This window comes from Pieris brassicae, chromosome 3 (genome assembly GCF_905147105.1).
Source record: "Pieris brassicae chromosome 3, ilPieBrab1.1, whole genome shotgun sequence".
Taxonomy (NCBI): Eukaryota; Metazoa; Arthropoda; class Insecta; order Lepidoptera; family Pieridae; genus Pieris; species Pieris brassicae.
This window is the reverse complement of record NC_059667.1, coordinates 4,551,264-4,569,862: the sequence shown is the minus strand read 5'-3', so window position 1 is coordinate 4,569,862 and position 18,599 is coordinate 4,551,264. Positions and strand designations below refer to the sequence as shown.

General features: G+C 33.9%; 1 protein-coding gene and 1 long non-coding RNA gene across 5 annotated transcripts; both read right to left on the bottom strand.

Moving 5' to 3' along the window:
- Nucleotides 1-724: 724 nt before the first annotated feature.
- LOC123707118 lies at nt 725-3,136 on the bottom strand. The gene is made up of 5 exons (XR_006753457.1): nt 2,959-3,136; nt 2,683-2,748; nt 2,544-2,594; nt 2,149-2,276; nt 725-1,021 (listed from the first exon to the last, which is right to left on the bottom strand). It is a non-coding gene; the product is annotated as an uncharacterized LOC123707118 (long non-coding RNA).
- Nucleotides 3,137-4,266: 1,130 nt separating this feature from the next.
- Nucleotides 4,267-18,516, bottom strand: LOC123707533 (sodium-dependent phosphate transporter 1-A). Of its 4 annotated transcripts, XM_045657648.1 has the most exons (12): nt 16,803-16,969; nt 15,661-15,780; nt 15,302-15,579; nt 14,734-14,841; nt 13,817-13,954; nt 12,934-13,116; nt 11,556-11,711; nt 10,370-10,848; nt 9,626-9,855; nt 9,181-9,366; nt 7,582-7,728; nt 4,267-6,598 (listed from the first exon to the last, which is right to left on the bottom strand). In XM_045657648.1, the coding sequence occupies exons 3-12, from the start codon at nt 15,492-15,494 to the stop codon at nt 6,508-6,510; spliced, it is 1,911 nt and encodes a 636-aa protein (XP_045513604.1). In that variant the 5' UTR covers nt 15,495-15,579; nt 15,661-15,780; nt 16,803-16,969; the 3' UTR covers nt 4,267-6,507. The 4 variants fall into 4 exon arrangements, 3 of the variants coding, with proteins under 3 accessions (XP_045513604.1, XP_045513603.1, XP_045513602.1); XM_045657647.1 differs by lacking the exon at nt 16,803-16,969 and adding an exon at nt 18,480-18,516 and having other exon boundaries at nt 15,302-15,780; XM_045657646.1 differs by having other exon boundaries at nt 15,302-15,780.
- Between the last annotated feature and the right edge of the window lie 83 nt (nt 18,517-18,599).

The window sequence follows — 18,599 nt, the reverse complement described above, 5'->3', positions numbered from 1 at the left end:
TGTACAATATTCGAGAACTATATTGATATATATAGATATAAGATTATTCCGAGGGATATATAAGCGAGCCGAAACGCGACCAGTGACTTTAGTTTTGAATGCGATATCAAGAGAGAAACACCGAAGCGATAAAGTATAGTGTGAAGTGTGCATAAGTGAAGTAATTAGTGAGTGTTTTTGTGTGTTATAAGTGTATTTTTGCGTATATTTTGTGCCCATGAATTCCTCATTGATTTATCAAGAAATAAACCGTTGAAGAAATCTAAGGCTTTTCTATCCGATCCACCGATACCATAATGGTTGTTCATATCCGTTCGAATGCTATATGAGGTTTTCAGCACTTACTACTTCTTTCAACCACTGTGGATTGTGTGTGTATCTGTTAGCCCGGATTACAAATTTTATTTTATCTTCTACACTTATTACATAACAATAGACCACTTTTTTATTATTATTTCTTTGCTTCACAATATTTTTAATAACGATATGGCAGGTCAACTTTAAGTTTTACATATTCTGCAACAGCTGTCGTAATTAATTACAGATTCCAATGTTGGCAAATAAAGGATTCTAAGCGTTTTATAATTATTAGATTTAAAATCAGAACAGTACAGTACAATACAATACAATCCGTGACTCATACGAATAATAAAAATTAGGTCTTTTTAACGTGTTCCGATCTGTGTATTGCATTTTAGTTTAATTGTGTGAATAAAAGATTACATTAAGATTCATCTTTTACTTTATTGAACATATATGTGTATGTAAAAAATTGGATACATAGTATTCTTATTAGCAAATGTTACAGAAAGACAACATTTCCAGGTTATTAATCATTCGTAACATTTCAATATCTATATTGTATTGGTATAATAAAAGATAAAGTAAATATATCTTAGTATCTTAGTCCTCTTAATTTAGTCGCTATTTTTCGTAAGTGCCAAGGTATTTCAAGCAATTAGGGCAGAAGTGATCCGTGTTTTTTGCTGAGCTTGAACAATACGGGATGCAGCAGCAACAACTGTAAAATAAATATAATGACAAAACATTAGATTATGATAGAGGTATTTGGTGCCCACCACTTCACCTGCTTTATTTTAGTTTAATTAGTCATTATCATCAGCCTCTTTTTTAGGCCTCCTCCATTTTACTGCAGTATGCCCTGGACTATCCCCTTTGCACTCACTTGCAGTTTTGTAAAAAGCTGGATGAGACCTTTACCCGTGAATCGATCCGATCTATGGTAGGTACTGAAGGAAGTTAGGATAACAAGTAGGAGAAAATATGTACAAATGAAAGAAGTGAAACTTTCCGACCTTATTTTTCGAAAAATGATCTACTATATTCAACTTTACAGAAATTGGTTAAATGAAGTTAAAATACATAATGTTTAACAACAGGCTTTTACTATCATAGACATGAATACAAATAATACAATTATTTCATTTTACCTTATTACTACTAAGATTATTACAGAATTTCATTAATTATAATAGAATTATTACCATCATTGTTATCGTTATTATATGTTTTTGTTATGAATGGCTTCGAATCAACCGTGGTAGGGACAAGAAAAAGATGGCGCGTAACCGAAAAATGTTACGGTAATTTTTTCCAACGCCGATAAAGAAGTTTCACTTAACATTTGTAAATGTTGCAAATAAACGGGCTTTGTAATTATTAATTTAGAAATATTGACCTATTTACCTGCCTAATACCTATCACCTGCCTAATACCTAATACCTGGCGACATTGTTACATGTTATACCTTTGTTGTTATAAAGATCATCTTGGTATGACTTTTCTAAGATCTAATAGACTAATCGATGGAATTATCAAGAAACAAATTTAAAATTTTGCATGATCTGAATCTGTTTTTTGTACAAACAAAATTAAAAAACAGCCAAAAATTTGATATGTAAAGGACATATCAAATTTTTGGCTGTTCTAATGAAACAAATTTTAGACACGGTGACATGCAAGATCTTATAATTTAAAAATGTATTGTTTTTATAAAACAAGGAAATTAAGCAAAATCCAGTTAAATGTTAGTAATGTTAGACATAGTTTCATAAATCATGTCAAAAAAACTATTAACGTGTATTAAAAAATATGACATATATTAATTATATTATAGATTAATAATACCATATAAATCCACAAAGGGCAGCAGCTATATGAGTCCTTGCAGTAGTTGTAAAACGAACCCTGGTCTTCACAGTACTACCACATTGAGGACATGTTATTGTGGAAGTCTCTGGGCCGAGCAGGACGGCCTAAAGCACACAAAAAACTTGTAGAGATAATTCTGTATGCAAAGCTTTTAGAATAAAAGAATTTTTATCCTCGTAAATCGTATTACGGGATAAAACGAGTCTTGGGATTTAGTACTAATTAACATTTCTATAAGTTCTAATTCAAATAATAATGATTTGTTCGATAAGTTACATTAATTGTTATCAGTGTGCTTTTAATTTCAATATTCTTTACGTATTCGAACGTACATTTCCTGTGAAAGAAAATAAAATTAAGGGTTTTATTACCGTATGAGAAGCCTTGGTGTTCACTTGTAGCTGATTTGTAGTCATGGTGGCCTAAAAAAATAAATACCAATACCTTTTTATTTTAATCTCAAATTAAAGGTACTGTTCGTTTTCATACATCATTGGACGCAAATATTACCTCTTTGTGATCTCTACCATCATAGAGATATTGTTTATCCATTATGACGGAATTCATAAGTTATAACTGAAAATAAAAGTAAGTACAATCAGTATTTCTGTTACATAATTATTAATTCTAATTGTATAATTATATCTTATTTATATAATATATTCTATCTGGAATTCATAGACATTTCCTGTTTAATTAACAACAAAAAATACTTGTATAAACCTCTTCCTTCGAGATTAAATATGCATTTATAAACATTGCTTTCCAAACATTCAGTTGTCTTACCTTAATTAAACTAAACTTATTAATTCCCTGAAGCAGACCAAAAATGAAACGGTGATTAACACAAAACAAGTCTACCACTAACGAAATCCTCAAATACGTTTGTGATTTGAGTTGAAATGAAAATCAATCTGTGAGCGTACGCTACAAAATTGCTTGCCTCTGTACGCGTACGATTACGATACGTGTTCATACGAGATTGAGAGGGATAGCGATATTTAATATTTCAATTAGAATTATTTAATATTTAAAATTTCCCTGAAATATAGTCGTTGACGTAACCCTTTCAGATTGCAGAAACTAATGAGTGACTAAACCAAGGTATAGTTACTAGTGATAACTAGCCTGGCTGATTAAAAAATAGTAAATGAAACTCCAAATTTGGGGCGCTTGTTCTTTCTGTTTAAATTATACATACTAGTTATTTTATAAAAATGCACAACTATTTTATGCAACATTACGTACTGGCAGAGTGGTTTACCGTAAAAGCGTGCGACTCTCGACCGTGAAGTCGTAAGTTTTATCCATGGCTTAATCAATGAAATTTTTTGTTTGTAACGTACAATTCTATTCTAGGCTGTTCACCTATTTCCCTTAAAGAAAAATCATCAAAGAAACAAATGCCGCCGAGGTTTCACAAGGTATTTTATTTATATAGTTTTAATTTCTATTAATATTACTATGTTATTTTTTAATACAATAACATAGTTATGTTACCTTCTTAAAATTATAAGGAAGTTTTGTTTTGAAGTAGGTAGTACAGATATGCTTAAAAAGACCGATGCATATGTATGATGTTATGCAATTGAATATTTGCATACTGAGGGACGTAATAATCCCCCAACTAATTCTCAAGAATCATAAGTATAAACTCGTGTTCGAATTCCTAAGTCAAGATCCATGTCGTGTTTATATTTCACGGTACTTAAGATCTACTTTGTAGCTATGGTATGGTTTGCCGGCATATTTAAAACACAGGAAATGATGATTATTTCAGATATCTATTTATTACTGTTAAGGACAAAGGAATATATGCTTAAAGTTAATGTTGTTACAATTGCTTGTTGGGAATTACTGAGTCTTATCGTACAACACATTCATTAGGGTAACCGCAATTAAAACTGTCAAAAATTCCAGATATGATATGGATATCTGTTTTGACTCATATGAGTTGAGAACTTGAACCGATAACCAAAAATAATGTTCGAAAATTTAAAACAACAGTTTGAGAGCGGATTTTGAGCTCTTTTCATATATTTCTTACTTCTTATTTAACTAGATCGCAAATAAAACAAAATCGTGATTAAATTTTTATTCAACAATTTTCAACTACATAGAAGGCAATTAATCTTACAAATTATAAAGAATTCGAAATATGGTATCGGAAAGTTTAAAGTATAAAAATAAAATATTTTATATAATTTTGGTCCGGGATATGTAATGTAACCTAAAAAATAACATAATCTAAATTAGAACAAATAAAATATTTTTACAGCGTCTGCTAAATTTTTTTTCAAGCTTATCCTCAGAGTAATTGTTTATTAAAAACATTTGTGGAACTGCCGTCAGTGAAACGACCATATGACAATTACCGTGTCTGGTCGTTGTATAATTTGAAATAAACTACTTAATTTTTCAAATAGAGTAAAACTCGCTTAAGACGATTTCTCAGGGACCCTACCAAAAACGCGTCTTAAGCGAGAAAGCGTATTATGCGGGATAGGAAAAAATAATATTTTTATTATGTTCTAATTTTGGTATATAAATACGTTTTGTAATTATAATTACATTATTTAAAATAATCGCTTATTTTGCTTTGACAGAAAGATTTTGATGTATTAGCAATTAAAAGATTTTCAACATAATTCAACTTTTGCAGTGCATCTTCGCTTTGATCCAAAGAAACTACATAGCGTCTTAAATCATTAACAGCTACAGCCTGGGCGCTTGACTAAACTGGAGTTGACTCATCTTCATCATTATCACTTAGGGCCTCATTTTGTGTGTTATTCACATTCTCAAAAAGATTGATTGAATTTTGTACAGTGGTACATTGTCATCAATGGAAGAATATCCAATATCTCGGTTACTTCACGTGCGGGCGAGGGGCCTTTTTGGGGGCTCGCGTTAGAGCGCTCGGTCAGACCTCTCGGCTCGGGCGTATTAAACGGGATGACGAATCGTATTAAGCGTTAAGAAATGTATGAAAATATGTCTAAATATGTTGCAGAGACTAGCGTAAAGTGGCGTATTATGCGAGAAATCGTATTAAGTGTGATCGTCTAAAACGGATTCTACTGTATATAATAATTAATATTATTTATGGAAATATATGAAATAAGCTGTGTGTCAGTCAGCTATGTATAAGTGTAGTTCAATGTCAGTTTTTATATACGACGCACTAATTGGTATATTAAAACAAAGCATTTTTTTAAATAAATGTCACTAAAATTTAAAAAAAAAACATTTTCATATGTGGGTCAATACTTCTTTACATTTAACAAACAAAATAAGCACGATGCTGTTGACATATTAGAAAACCGCTGTGTTCGAAAATAATTTATTAAAATTCATGCTTATTAATTTAGGATCGTATTAATTAATTTATGGACATGTAATAACAAATATTATGCCTTAAAAATACTTAAATTGATTACATAATTGAATTTATAAAGCTCTGTTTTAGAGATTACTAAGGATTGCTACGGGAAATTCTAAATCGCAATATTGTTGTAGGCCAGTACTCGTTTTCAACACACAAAAGAACATGGTTTTTGAAGCACAGTGTGGTCGGAGATATATTTCTATGCAGTTAATTAAGCGAATGTATAAAGTTTGCAACACTGATTAAACTAACTTGAAAGTTTTTTTTAATGTAATTATCTTCTCTACCATTACATACCCACAATGGGTGACGGATTAATCCTGCAATTGTAATTTTCTTTTTAAATGTTTAATAGGATTATAAACTCTTGTAGCTAGAGGAGGCAAATGCAAGCGCAAAACAAATTAAGAATTGATTCAATCAATAAAAGCATTCTTAACTTATTCACACTTAATAAAAGGTGTTTGAAAATCAGTACTCGTCCATATCAATAATGTTACAAATTGACTTATTGCTGCTGTTAATATTTCTTAAATAAATAAATAATAAGATAGAAGATACTGAAGTATTGTATAGTGAAAACCCTGTAATATGGAACTACCGTAATAATAAATAGTTTTGATAAATCAAATCAGTTCCTTAATTGTTAGTATCGTTAACAATCATTATTCAAATATGTATCGCGTATTAATTTTGTATGAAAATTTCTGCGCTTGTAATATTTGCATACTAAAAATCTAATCCAACTACTTTCCTAGATGGTTTCTTCATATAATAAAATCACCAGTACTATATTTAACTGTTTTAACATATCAGACGCTGACAATCACAGTATAGTCGACATTAATCATACATAAATAAAACCACATACAAGTTGTTTTCAGTATCAAGCTAATAATATATATTTTTATTAAAATTCCAATTACAGGGTTTTTGTTACACGTGTTTTAAACAACAAATGCTTCGAGGGCAAGCATGGAGAGTGCCGCAATGGCCGCCACGACGGGTACTGTCACCACCCACGCGAATATTATGTTCCTGAAACACAATGGACATTAATTACGCATTTTAATCGATGTTAAGTGATTAACACGCTGCACACACATATGCCCCATTGATATTCAAACTTCATATGTAACTTTGCTTATTATGGTTAAAAAAAAGTGTAATGTGATAGCCTTCCGAACGTAGATAGGAGTTGCGACATAAGAGCTATTGATATTGAGATAACTACATCAATAACTTTGCAAGTCACAGAGTAGGGTTCGAATATAATTAATATATTAGGTCCAACAACCTAGGCTGGTCAATCGCTCCACGCCACTGCTACTTCACGACAACGCTAGACCACACACTGCACAACAGACGGCTACCACATCAGAAGAGCTTCAATTGGAATGTCTAAGACATTCTCCGTACTCCCCGGACCTTGTTCCAACAGATTACCATTTTTTTCGAAATTTGGACAACTTCTTGCAAGGGAAAAAATTTAACTCTGATCAGCAGTCCAAATCGCCTTCACAGATTGTATTGATTCCCATCCGACTGGTTTTTTAGTAAAGGGATCAATGAACTACCTATGAGATGGCAAAAGTGCATAGAAAACAATGGTTCATACTTTGATTAATTAAATATATTATATTTAAAAATATTCGACTTTTTGTTCGTCCCATACAAAACGCCAATTTCATATGGACCTAATATGTTCGATATATTTTTCGGGAAAAGACCGAATTCGGTTGTAAAAAAACCAGTGGCAGTACAAACGTCTGCACCTCATTTTTCTATATCTCTTGCGTGGTTTACAGTAATAGACAAATAGGTACGACTGTACCTGACACACTGTCAACTTTTTTTTGCCTCAGACATGCTGATTTCTAGAAAATGTTTTTCTCTTCACCGAGCCACTATTTAACGAAAACACTGACATAGAAAGTCCTTTGTACAGAGCCCGAGTGAAACACTAGACATCAGCATCAAACGTGAAACGAGGCAAAATAATGAATAAATTTGCGACATACCTGAATAAGCTCCAATCAACAGACTTCTCCGAGAAGTATCCCACGCAGACTACTGATCCGACCTTGCAGTGAGTAGTTGATACTGGGAGGCCAGCCTTACTGGCCACTAGAACTGTTAACGCAGCACCCAGCTCTATTGTAAACCCCCTGTATTCATAGTGTTTATGAAGTTTTCATAAAAAATAATGCACGTTAATCATAGAACACAAGCAGCAAGAATATTTTGTGAGATTTGTTCAAATAGTCTATGTTCTCACGTATAAAGTCCGACACAATCATGTCCATAGTAATATAATTATATCAAACTCATGAGGTCACACTTCAAAAATCGACCGCGCAAGATCTAGGGGTCCTGGGTAGGGTACCTGTGGGGTCTAGGGAAGCTGGTCATTGGCTTAATATTTATCCTTCGCTAAAAAATGGCACCCTTTTGGACCCTGAATCACTTCGCATTACCATCAGCCTCCACATAGGAGTGTTCATATATCCCCATAAGTGACCCTGTGGCTCTGAAGTAAGTAGCCTTGGACACCCTGGCCACCATTACTAAAAGAGGGCAGGTCGTTTTTCTCAACGACATTATGCACCGCTTTCTTGCCTCCTTTCATGTTGCAGCCATTTTGGAGCTCACAAGCATCCCAAGAGACAATGGCAAGGGGCCGGATGGAATGTCGTTAATCCCTTGGAAGATGGGTATGGCTTTGGTATTGGTATTGGATGCTACTTGTGCGGACACGTTAGTGTCTCACCTCCCTTGGACGAGCAAACAAGCTGACGCGGCCGCAGAGCAGACGTAAAATAATAAACGGCTTAAATATAAGTCTTTTAACTTCGATTTTGATGCTTTTGGAGTAGACACTTTTGGGTCGTGGGGTTCAAGTGCACAGGCGCTAATTAAAGGTTTTGTTGGCGCCTGGTAGATAGTACCGGTGACCTTTCCTTGCTCAACGAATAAGTATCGAAATACAGTGAGCAAATGCTGTCAGCGTTAAAGGTACACTGCCACTGGGACCAAACTCTTTAATTTAATATCTTAAAACTATTAATTTTTAATTATTTTTATTAACCTACATAGGTTAAGAAATAATATAAGTAAATACTGTATATTTGATTGTTATGATTACAAATGAACAAAATCATTATACCAAAAAAGAAAAATCCTTAGTTGGCGAGCATAGCATTTTTATTATTATATATTCTTGTTGATTTTGGGTCACCACATTGAGACCAGATGAATAAAAGACCGCAGTTAGCGCAGTCCGCATCTATTATCGAGGCCACACATTGATTCTAGTTTGTATAAATTATTATTTTTATTTGTGCGAAAGTCATGATTGACTTAAATAAAATATACAATGACGTAACACTACCAACGTATCAGCTAAGACGATGTGATATCACAAAAAAACTAAAACGAAAATACTTATAGGCACGGTCACTATATTTTATTACCAGTACACATCTCTTAAATTATAAAAAAATCATCTAATTTTAAATTATAACCACACTCGAAACAACTTGAACACACATATAATAATGGTTTAAATTTGTAATTGATTAAAAGTAATAATATGAAATAATGAAAAAGAAAATACTTACGTATCAGGCGTTATGCTGGTAAGATCCTCCCCAACCGTCTGTATGACCCTTCGACCCCAAAGCCACAAGCCAAGAGCGATACCGATGCCCCCAAATACTAATATCGCAAGAGGCGTTTCAGCACGCGCGTGCGCACCTCCCTCTGAATACAACAACCATAAAGCCACTAAAGGCCCTATAGCGTTGCTGAAACAACAGTATACGTTGTAAATAAGAAAAAAAACGCGTTATTATAAAAGAGATTTAAGCGCATAAAAACAATGTCGTTTTTAACAATGAATTAAAACACTATTTATTACATAATAACATATATATAAGATTCATTATATATATATATGTATGTATAAAATATTTATTATGAATCTTAATGTTAATACAATAAAATATAATCATTACAGATTAGTTAGAATTAAATTCACTACATTAAAATATTGAAAAATTTTACCTTACATCATTACCACCGTGAGCGAAGGCGCCAAAGGTAGCCGTGAGAACTTGAAGAAATGAGAACAGCCTCAAGGTATCCGGTGGGGCTGGGGGTGGGACGACTGGGGGTGGCGTAGTGGCCCGGAGCAAGGGCGCTGCACTGGAGTTTGGTGTTATGGCTGGAAGGCCTCTGCCCTCGCACTCTATGCTCCAGGCGCTGCCGCCTTCGGGGACTTGAAGTATGACCCCCTAGCATAGCATACGGAATTGTTAGATGCTGTATACATATATGCAAAAATGGAAACTTGACAAAGTGACTGAGAATGTATTGCCCGTTCTCGTCCTTTCTACGCCCTTAATTTGAGAACTTGTAGTAAATTTAGAACAAATATTATTACCATTTATTTTTGTGACGAAATCTACAGCCTCGGCTCGCGTACATTTTGTTAATCCAAAATTTTGTTATACATTTTTTATAACGTGCAACATCTTCCTGTGTTTTAGATCTATAAGTTAATCAAGTCGTAGCCAAAGTCGGAACTAGGTTTTAAATCTTTTGTTTTCCGAAGTCGTAAATTCTAAATCGATAAGTATATATATTTTTCTCTTTATTATACAAAATAAAATAATATAATCAGAATATGTTACATTAGAAAACCGCTGTGGTTTGTATTAATGTAACCATAGATTAAAACTAGAATTTGATTTCACAACCAAAACATTAAAGAATATACAGTTAATTAAAATTACGCATAATAATTACCCGTTCAATCCGTGGAGTATCAAATTCAACGGCACCAGTCATGGCGCGTACAGCAGACATCCTCCCAAATTCAGCCCTCGCTATTGTATCACACGAATCCATAAATCCATTCTTCGAGTCGTAGCTCTCACCCATCCCCACTAGCTGAGTAGAGTCCAGACTCTTACAGCAGCTCAGAGTCTCATCGATATATTTGAGGGTATTTATCTGAGGGTCTGCGTCTATCAATTGCAAGCGGGACTTATCAGGCGGGCTAAGACTTCTGGACAGAATACTGCAGTCGTCCATTGTTGCTAATAGAGCGTTTCTGACGTTCATTTCTCTGACACCGAGGGAACATTTGTCCGCATCGCTTAGTGTAACCATTTCGGCGCTCTCTGCAATGGCTTCTAGAACCTTCCCGTCTTCAGAGAGTAACGACGTCGGACGCTGGGGAACGCCTTTACCACAATTTGTTGGTGTGTTTGCTGGGGTTGTTTCTAAGAGTTTATAATAACGTGAATTATGTGATATAATATAGTTAAAAATTGTTCGATTGAATTGATTGAGTGATTTAATAGTTGCCTCTTGAGTGCATTGGTCAAGATCGGGAGATGAAGGAAGCTTACAGAATGAGGTCAGCTTAGGTATAGATACCGGCAAACATCTTGAACCAATGCCCTTGCCTGTGTAGAAGCGATTTTTAGGTATCACTAGGAGGGGCGGGGGGGGGGGGGGGTTAGAGTGACGTGTCGACCGCGTGATTGGTAAATCAGTTGACGTTTGTGTCCCGCGGTGTGTACGATGCGCAAGTTTTCCCCCACTCCCTTGTTTAATGCTCAAGAAGTTTGCGGGTATCTGTACCGCTAGTTCGATAGAGAGTAGTTGAAAGCCAGCAATTGGCAGGGCAGGGAGCGCTGAATGTTTCTCGTTTCGGAGGCCACACATTAAATAATAATATAAAAGTGTATTTTAAGTATTTTATCATTAAAAAATAACAATATAAAGTGCACTGTTGGACTTGCGACTATCATAAGGTCGTAATTCGCAGGTTCGAACCCCGGCTGCACCAATGGACTTATTTGTGCACATTTAGGCTACATTTCTTGTCTATGAAATAAAAATAATCACAGAAACAAATGCAATCCGAGGCCATGAGCCTTTAAGGATTGTAGCGCCACTGGTTTTTTTTTAATAAAATACTTACCATTAGACACGCCGAGCACAAAATTTACTGGTTTAGGGATAAGTTGCCTGCGAAAGTATGGCACTAGGAATAGTCTAACACAGACTGCAATCACTGTACCAAGAGCTATAGAACCTGCCAGAGCCAGCCACATTGGAATCTTATCCATCGCCAAAACTGAAATAACCGATAAATAATAACTATCGCATAGAATAATTTGAAAAAATCTTCAAATACCAGGCAAAAATAAATTATGTCATGAGTAGATGAAAAACACCATCAAATTCTGAGCCGATTTCGTCATGAGTTGTCCCTTAGTTGGAATGATTTAATTAAATTTATCACGTGTTCATGGAAGCCAAAATCATCATACCTCATTATCCAAACCTAATAATATCACATACATACAAATCTAATTAATAACCGCCTTTTTGAAGTCAGTGAAGAATATTAAACACGAAAGTACGAACAAAAGTCTAAACGCATTAGGGTGTGGGCGAACACAATATTTTGTCATGAAAGTTATATAAGGCGGTTAAGCAGCGCCCTTTAAGTATGTAACTTCCCTGACGTTTTTGTATGCAAAGTTCGATGTGGTTCTCTCAATATCCATAACGCTGCTTTATTTAATTAAGTACACCACATCATACATAATGCATTTTCTACAGTATAAGTAACAGTCTTTTCTAGAATACTTGACAATTATGGTGAACGTAAATTTTACAAAACGTAACAAAAATATGTATTACACTTCCTACTACATACTTTAGTTTTTGCTAGTAATTTCCTATTTATAACTACTTATTCGCTTAACAATGCGGATTAGGTACCCGACAATCTGCCCACGAAGTATATCAAGATATGAATAAGGGGATTGTTTGTTCTGTTGTATTCGCGAAGGATTCGAATGAGAGGTGAACTCCTAGGTGCGTTTTTACAGACAGAATTTGGAAGATTCTGCTGATTTTGAACCTTGGGAATGCAAAACCGATAATGTTAATACTAGTATTACTGTTCTATGTTTGACAATTTAATTGCGACCACTGACTTCGCAAACTTGGGATCGGTATGAAAACTTTTGTGATCGGGATTGTTGTTGGATTTGAAAGAGTATGGTCTGTTACTGAAAGCTTTTCAGTATAATTAAAATATTAACAAATACGTTACGAAACATAGTAGGTATGTTTTGCAAACGAAACGATACGATACGATATTTTCTCTCTTTTCGTACAAAAGCGTAAACCAAAACGAGAATGTGGCCTGTTTCATTGGGAACTATATTTTATGTTTGTCTACATACAAAGAAACGACATTACCTACGATACAGATTGTGTATGCAGGTACTTAATTATATGGGTCATTGTTAATACTAAATATCGCAATTTCTTATAATACTTACGTTTCGGTCCATCATGTACAACACTCAACACATTTACAGCGACAGTGGCTCCATAGAAGAATGGGAGAGCTTTCAGTCCAGTTGTTAAGGGCTGAGATGCTCGGAGAATGAATCTGCGTACCAGCCAGAATAAAACCGCTGATACTGCACCACTTAACACGGGGGAAATAAACCAGGACAGCACTGAAATGTTTAAAATTCATATCAATACTATTTTATTTACACGCTTTAGGAGTTAAAAAATAATTGTTGACTCGTAAATTCAAATTATAAAGCTGTCCTGTCGTTTTTACAAAAAGAACTGGAGCCCGAGAAATAATCAAACAACATAACCCACTAACGCTAAACGAAATTATATGAGAGTGATGATTAACTCTTTATTTTTGGAATGGAATCTCGCTATTGGCCTGAAGGGTTGAACAGCTAAGCTTGGGTTTTTAAGCGAACATAGCTAACTGGGGTTTCTCCCGCAACTAGCACAAGAGTATCTTCTGAGAGACCTAAACCACGGCTACGACTGCAGCGGTTGATCAATCACCTGAAGGGCAGGACGGAAGCTCACTGGAGTAAGCGAATTACACAGTACAGAACCTCACCTTCTTCAGTGAAAGCATTTTTTTACCCTAATCTGAAGTGGCTTTGTCGCGAGGACGGCTTTTAATTTGTTATTAGCTAGTGTTTTTGGATACCCTGTCCTTGGCCTTTTTGTTGGGAAAGGTATTTGGCGTTATTAGGTCAAGCCAGTTTAAAAGTTAATCCGTCTCAAGCCCCCCAGGGGCTGTGTGAGAAGGTAAAACGTAAGACGAAAAGTTCCGTTCGTTTTTTTTTTATTTAGCAGGTGTTATTACATGAGATGCATTATGTTGCGTCTTAATATACGTACCTATTGCACCGAGCGTAGACCATCGCACTCCAATTGGGCCTTTAGCCGTCAGAGTAAAACCGACAGTAGCACCCACCACGGAGTGTGTCCCAGACACGGGCAGGCGAAGAGCCGTGGCAACAATGAGCCAGGCTGCGCCTAAACATTAAAGGTGCGTTTTATCAATGGTTACTGCATTGCTGTTGTCACTGAGATGTATGTATAAATGAATATGCAAATTGTTATTTATTAACCACGTGACACGCCAGTCAAAAAATATTTAATACCTGTTTTATATGAACTATAAATGGTTTCCTTTCCCACCGACAGCCCCGGCAACGGTGGCGCGTAAACAATAAAAAAAAATGATCCTTAAACCTTTCTTATAAAGAATTCTTCATATTTTTTATGAATTTCTTCTTTCATTCTTCATATTCGCGGCGGAGGACTTGTTTTTATATAATATACATGTTAGACATATTGTCAGGCATTATCAATCTCAACTGAGAACTCAATCATATTTCTAAAGATAGGTTCGTAGGTTAAGGAATTTTAAAAATCAGGCTTCAGTAGATCCAGAATTTAGGATCGTATTAACAAAGATAAAAATAGTGACTCAACGGTAACGAAGCGTACAAGAGATAAAAGTCTCTATTTATTTGCATCATACCATTTTTTTGAACGGAGATTCCATAAAACGGAGATCATAGTTTAGATTTCTAATAAGTCACAATTTGTCACCAGAATTACTAGACAAAACATTTGCATGATTTAAATTACGGGCTGCATATTTATGGGCAAAGAGAAAAAGACAGGTAGCCGATCGTATTTATTACATAGGCAAACGAACCTTCGAGTATACCTATACTACTGTGTTACTGCATTCGTAATACATAGGTATTAGGTTTGTCCTAAAAATCACATTAATATATATTTACCTGCAATTAGGGCAGCGAGGCACCCAGCAGCTAACAACCTCTCCCCACCGTCAGCATAAAGTGACACATCCAGAATGCCCTTTCTCATCGTATCTGATACTTTATAACCTAAAAACATAAACAATAATTAATTCATAGATTCGAGATAGAGACAATTATACTATCATTAAGACATTAATGCTTTAAATCCGGGAATGTGTACGTTGTAGTCTTTTCGTTATAGTACTATATTAGATTTTATGACATAATTAGTCGAACGAGAACCAAACTTCGAAAGTGATTTTTTTTCTATATGAAGTTTTTAACAGCCCATATATATATTGAGATATGTTATATGGAAAATAATAGAATCAGTGTAAGTAAAAATAACATTTTCATTTTCAAAGGGGCACAAAAGTAAAAAAGACAAAAGATTACAAAGGGGCACAAAATTCAAAAAAAGACAAAAAATATGTATGTTTACGAATAGAGGATTAATTTTTTGAATGCTTTAATTATATATTATATAATATTGAATTGTTCAGTATTAATAAGTTACACGTGTAAAAGTTTTTAGTCAAACACATACCTATTAAAACTGCTCCAGCGATTTCGAATATTGTTGCGAGAATGCATGCCTGTGTCAACGTTAGAACCTTGGAGCCAACACTGGTACCAAACGAGTTAGCCACATCGTTGGCGCCAATACCAAACGCTAATATGAACGCCACGATAAACCCACACACCACAAGCCATAATAAATCATCAGCGTATGGTTCCATTTCTACAACTCTTATTTCTAACTTTTTAACAAAAACATCGTTAAAAGGCAGAAAATAGCTCACTGGGACACAATTCTACTTGCACCTTTATTAAAATATTAACAATTAAAAAATTATTGACATCCAACCATTATTACAAAATTTAAAAATCTTTAACATTCTTAACCTTACGATCTTTCCTACTACTATATCCTTCAAATTTAGTGTTTAAGTTGTATGCGTCACAACGTAGATATTTTCGAAAACCTTCTTGGAAAATATTGCGGCTCTTTTAAAGGCTTCATCTCTGAAAAATAATATTAAAAAAACATTAAGAGGTTCACGACTATGAGGTTGTGGATTTAAGCCCCGGCTCCAGCAATTCATTGTGAAGAAGACAGCCTCAGACCCGAAAGTCACCGATATGTGTCAGGAAAATGAGAAAGCAGGTCTGACTAATTAACTAAAAAAGAACAATTATCGTCACGGGACTACATAGACAGCAAACTTGAAATCTATTAATGGCATAAATTAACATGCCGCAGCTTAATAACCAATTAGTTTATACAACATAGACAACTAGTTCAAGGGTAATATACCCTATAGATCTATTGATAGATTTATCGCTTACACTATAAATTCTCCTCAGATAGAATCACGCAATATTGGACCTATCTTAAAAGTAAAAATACCAATTCCTAGATATATTCTTAGTTTATTAAATAATGATCTAGGCAACGTACGGACAAAAGAACGCTCTACAAAAGGCAAGATAATTGCGGCAATTAATTAATTTGCTTCGTTTGATGCACGTTTGTTATTAAATTCCGCGGCCTAACGAGATTTAAATTTAGAATTAGTTTAGTTTGTCGCCGTTATTTAAATTTAGAATATTACGAAAATCACAAAGCATTTAATAAATTAAAAATATTACACATTGCAGACAGATGTAAATCAATGCCTATTTAGTTTGCAAATTCCTGTAGACTATAGTAATAAGACAAAATTATACGGGTAATGATTTATTAAATACATTCAATGTAATGTATTTAACGTGGATATAATCTAGAAGTTATTCTAACCTCATGGCATTGGGAATATGCTTCCACATGGCACGAAATAATATCGATTATTTTTTTATGACGAACTGTGCAAAAAATATTAAAATGAAATCACTTTCACTTAAAATCATATTTATATGACTATAAAACATTTACACTATGTCAATTGGGTCATATTATTTATAAGACAATAATCCACTTAACAATATTAATTACGCACATACGATTTTCACATTAAAATATTTATAAACAATAATTAAGTACTTACTTTTTAAAATTGAAGAATATTATTCTCCTTAGTACTTATTCAATATTTTTCTTGCACTTGAAGCGCTCAGCTGTACTGAACACGCACCGGGCTGAGGTTTTTTGAGCCGTTTGAATAGAGCATGCGCGAGTATCACCCCTCTAAAAAACCCCCTATCGGCTTTTATTAAAGGAACCAAAGGCGCGGCTGTTTGCAAACCCTATAGAAACAGTCCTATAACAGTGGAGTACGTAAACCTTATTATCCTCAACGAATACTTAATATTGACATCAATAGGTACAATTCAGTTTGCAGCAATAGCGTCTTCAGACCTGCGTCATGGATTATTAACTACGATGTCAAACCTCCATGTTATTAAGCTGTTTTAATAGAACGTTTATATCCTTAATTAGGCTCTCTACATGTTATGTTGTTTTATTATTATTAGAATATACTAAATTAGGGATTGTAGTTTAACAAGTATACATCGTCGCACTTTTCAAATTTTGAAATGTATGTGAAGACTCGTAAAATATTAAATTTGTATTTTTTATAAATTCAATTACGTCAAATTACCCTACGTACTAAGAGATATTACCTAATCAAATTGTGTAAGGTCTTTCATTTACTCAATATAAAAATCGTATGAATATTTTAAAAAAAACTATTATTTGCGTAAACAATATTATTTTCAGGCCAAAATGATTCTTTATTTGAATCTAAAACGCCATAATAGAGTACCAAAACAATATTTGTATTTAGATATTCGCCACATCGACCCACCGCGATTCAATACTATTATTAACTTTATATATACTATATTTGTTTAGCCAGGGTAATTTAGTTAATAATAAAATTTAATGGGTCTCGTTCCGCCATTTTTTTCTTTGAGGGTAGATGGCACTTGGCAGTTAGTAAAATATAGTTTTATTGAGAGTAATCGGTATCAAACGTTATGGAGTAAAATAACTTTAAATTACCTGTAATTTACCAAAAAAGCCATAATAAAAATATTTATTTTGCTTGTTTAATCCATTCTGCTATCTAATTTTGTCAAAGACTGTTTTGATTGTTATATAATAAGTAGATGTGTATTTCCTAATTAAAAATGATAATAAACGCGTGTATGGCATGGGCATGTTACCTCATGGCAAAATAGTAACTGTTGCGACGCCATCTTGCCTAGAGAAGCGTTTTGGCGGGTTCTTAAAATTATGAATGTTTAATCGGTATGAATTGTTAATACCAAATAAAATTGGAAAAACAATTGTGTATAGGTTCAATAGTCATTAAAAATAATCTTCATATATAATAGCCTATAAAATAGTCTATTATTAGATTAACTTTTCTGTAATCTTAATAAAAAATTAAAAATCTTTTTTGTAGTCAAGGTTATGCACCTTTCTTAAATCACGTTTGACGTTAACTAGGTAGATTTTTAAACCTAAACGCAACAAATAACACAACCCGCCAGTTGGTCTAGAAGTGGGGTTTAATGTTAATAATTGTTAAAAGTTAAATTCTGTTAAGGATACATTTTCGTTATATTAGTTAAAAATAACATTCGCTAATTTAACATTGCTGTTATAAAGAATAACATGTTACAAAAAATATTATTTAAGTTATTTATTTTTAACAGTGTTATTGTTCATTTGCATTTCATATAATAAATAAATTGTTGTAATTTTTATTACACACCTCTAGTTTGGCCTAACTTCTTTTTTTTCTTGATACTTTTGACATTCAACACCTTTTGTCATCAGTCACCGTGACCACGCACGCTGTAAAGCACGCGAAACGACGGAAAATTTTAAATTA